General features: G+C 59.0%; 1 protein-coding gene across 1 annotated transcript; it reads right to left on the bottom strand.

Moving 5' to 3' along the window:
• Positions 1-254: 254 nt before the first annotated feature.
• On the bottom strand, positions 255-497 carry BHQ10_010408 (uncharacterized protein; the record flags this gene model as incomplete). The annotated part of the gene is made up of 1 exon (XM_040873033.1): positions 255-497. The coding sequence occupies one exon, from the start codon at positions 495-497 to the stop codon at positions 255-257; it is 243 nt and encodes an 80-aa protein (XP_040738908.1).
• Between the last annotated feature and the right edge of the window lie 237 nt (positions 498-734).

Genomic DNA, 734 nt, shown 5'->3' with positions numbered 1-734 from the left:
CTGCGAGCTCRTTTCCTTCYACTCCACTGTGCCCAGGCACCCACTGTATCGTTACTGGACGACCGCTAGAGGCTAGAYGTGACGCTGCCCTGTGAGCCCTGAGAGCTAGGGCCTGTCCAGGTCCTGGTTTTGTTGTTTGTAGGCGGTTGATRGCATTCTGAGCATCGAGAAGGACGTAAATGGGCCCYGGGAGATGCCTATCTAGTGCCCATTCTARCGCYGAAGCGACCGCCACCAATTCCGCATCAAAAACCTCATATCCGGTGCCCATAGGCACTTCTAGGCTCTCCCACGGAGCTCCGGGCATTGGCTGGAGCGCCACACCCGCGCCANTCATATCCGGTGCCCATAGGCACTTCTAGGCTCTCCCACGGAGCTCCGGGCATTGGCTGGAGCGCCACACCCGCGCTAGTACGCCCATTTTCTTGCCTAGAGCCGTCCGACCAGAGGGTTGTTCCTAGGCGCTGTTGRCTTGCTTCTCGCAGCGCTATCTCCATGCCAGCAACCCGGATRGACCCGGGAAAGGCCTCTTGTGCCCACTCCRTGGTACGTTCAATCCCCCCTGACGGGTCCTTGGTTAGGMGTTGAGCTAGGTGCTTTGCTAGTCGTTGGCCTATCTGTTTAGGCGCTTGAGTCCTATTTTGGGCCCATTCTCGGTCGTCTAAGGGCTGCTCTCCGGGCTGGGCATGGGCGTCTCTATACCGGAGTGTAACCGGGAGCAACTGCGCTGTTGG

Source organism: Talaromyces amestolkiae, assembly GCF_001896365.1.
Source record: "Talaromyces amestolkiae strain CIB chromosome Unknown scaffold156.1, whole genome shotgun sequence".
NCBI lineage: Eukaryota > Fungi > Ascomycota > Eurotiomycetes > Eurotiales > Trichocomaceae > Talaromyces > Talaromyces amestolkiae.
This window is presented reverse-complemented; position numbering and strand designations above follow the sequence as displayed.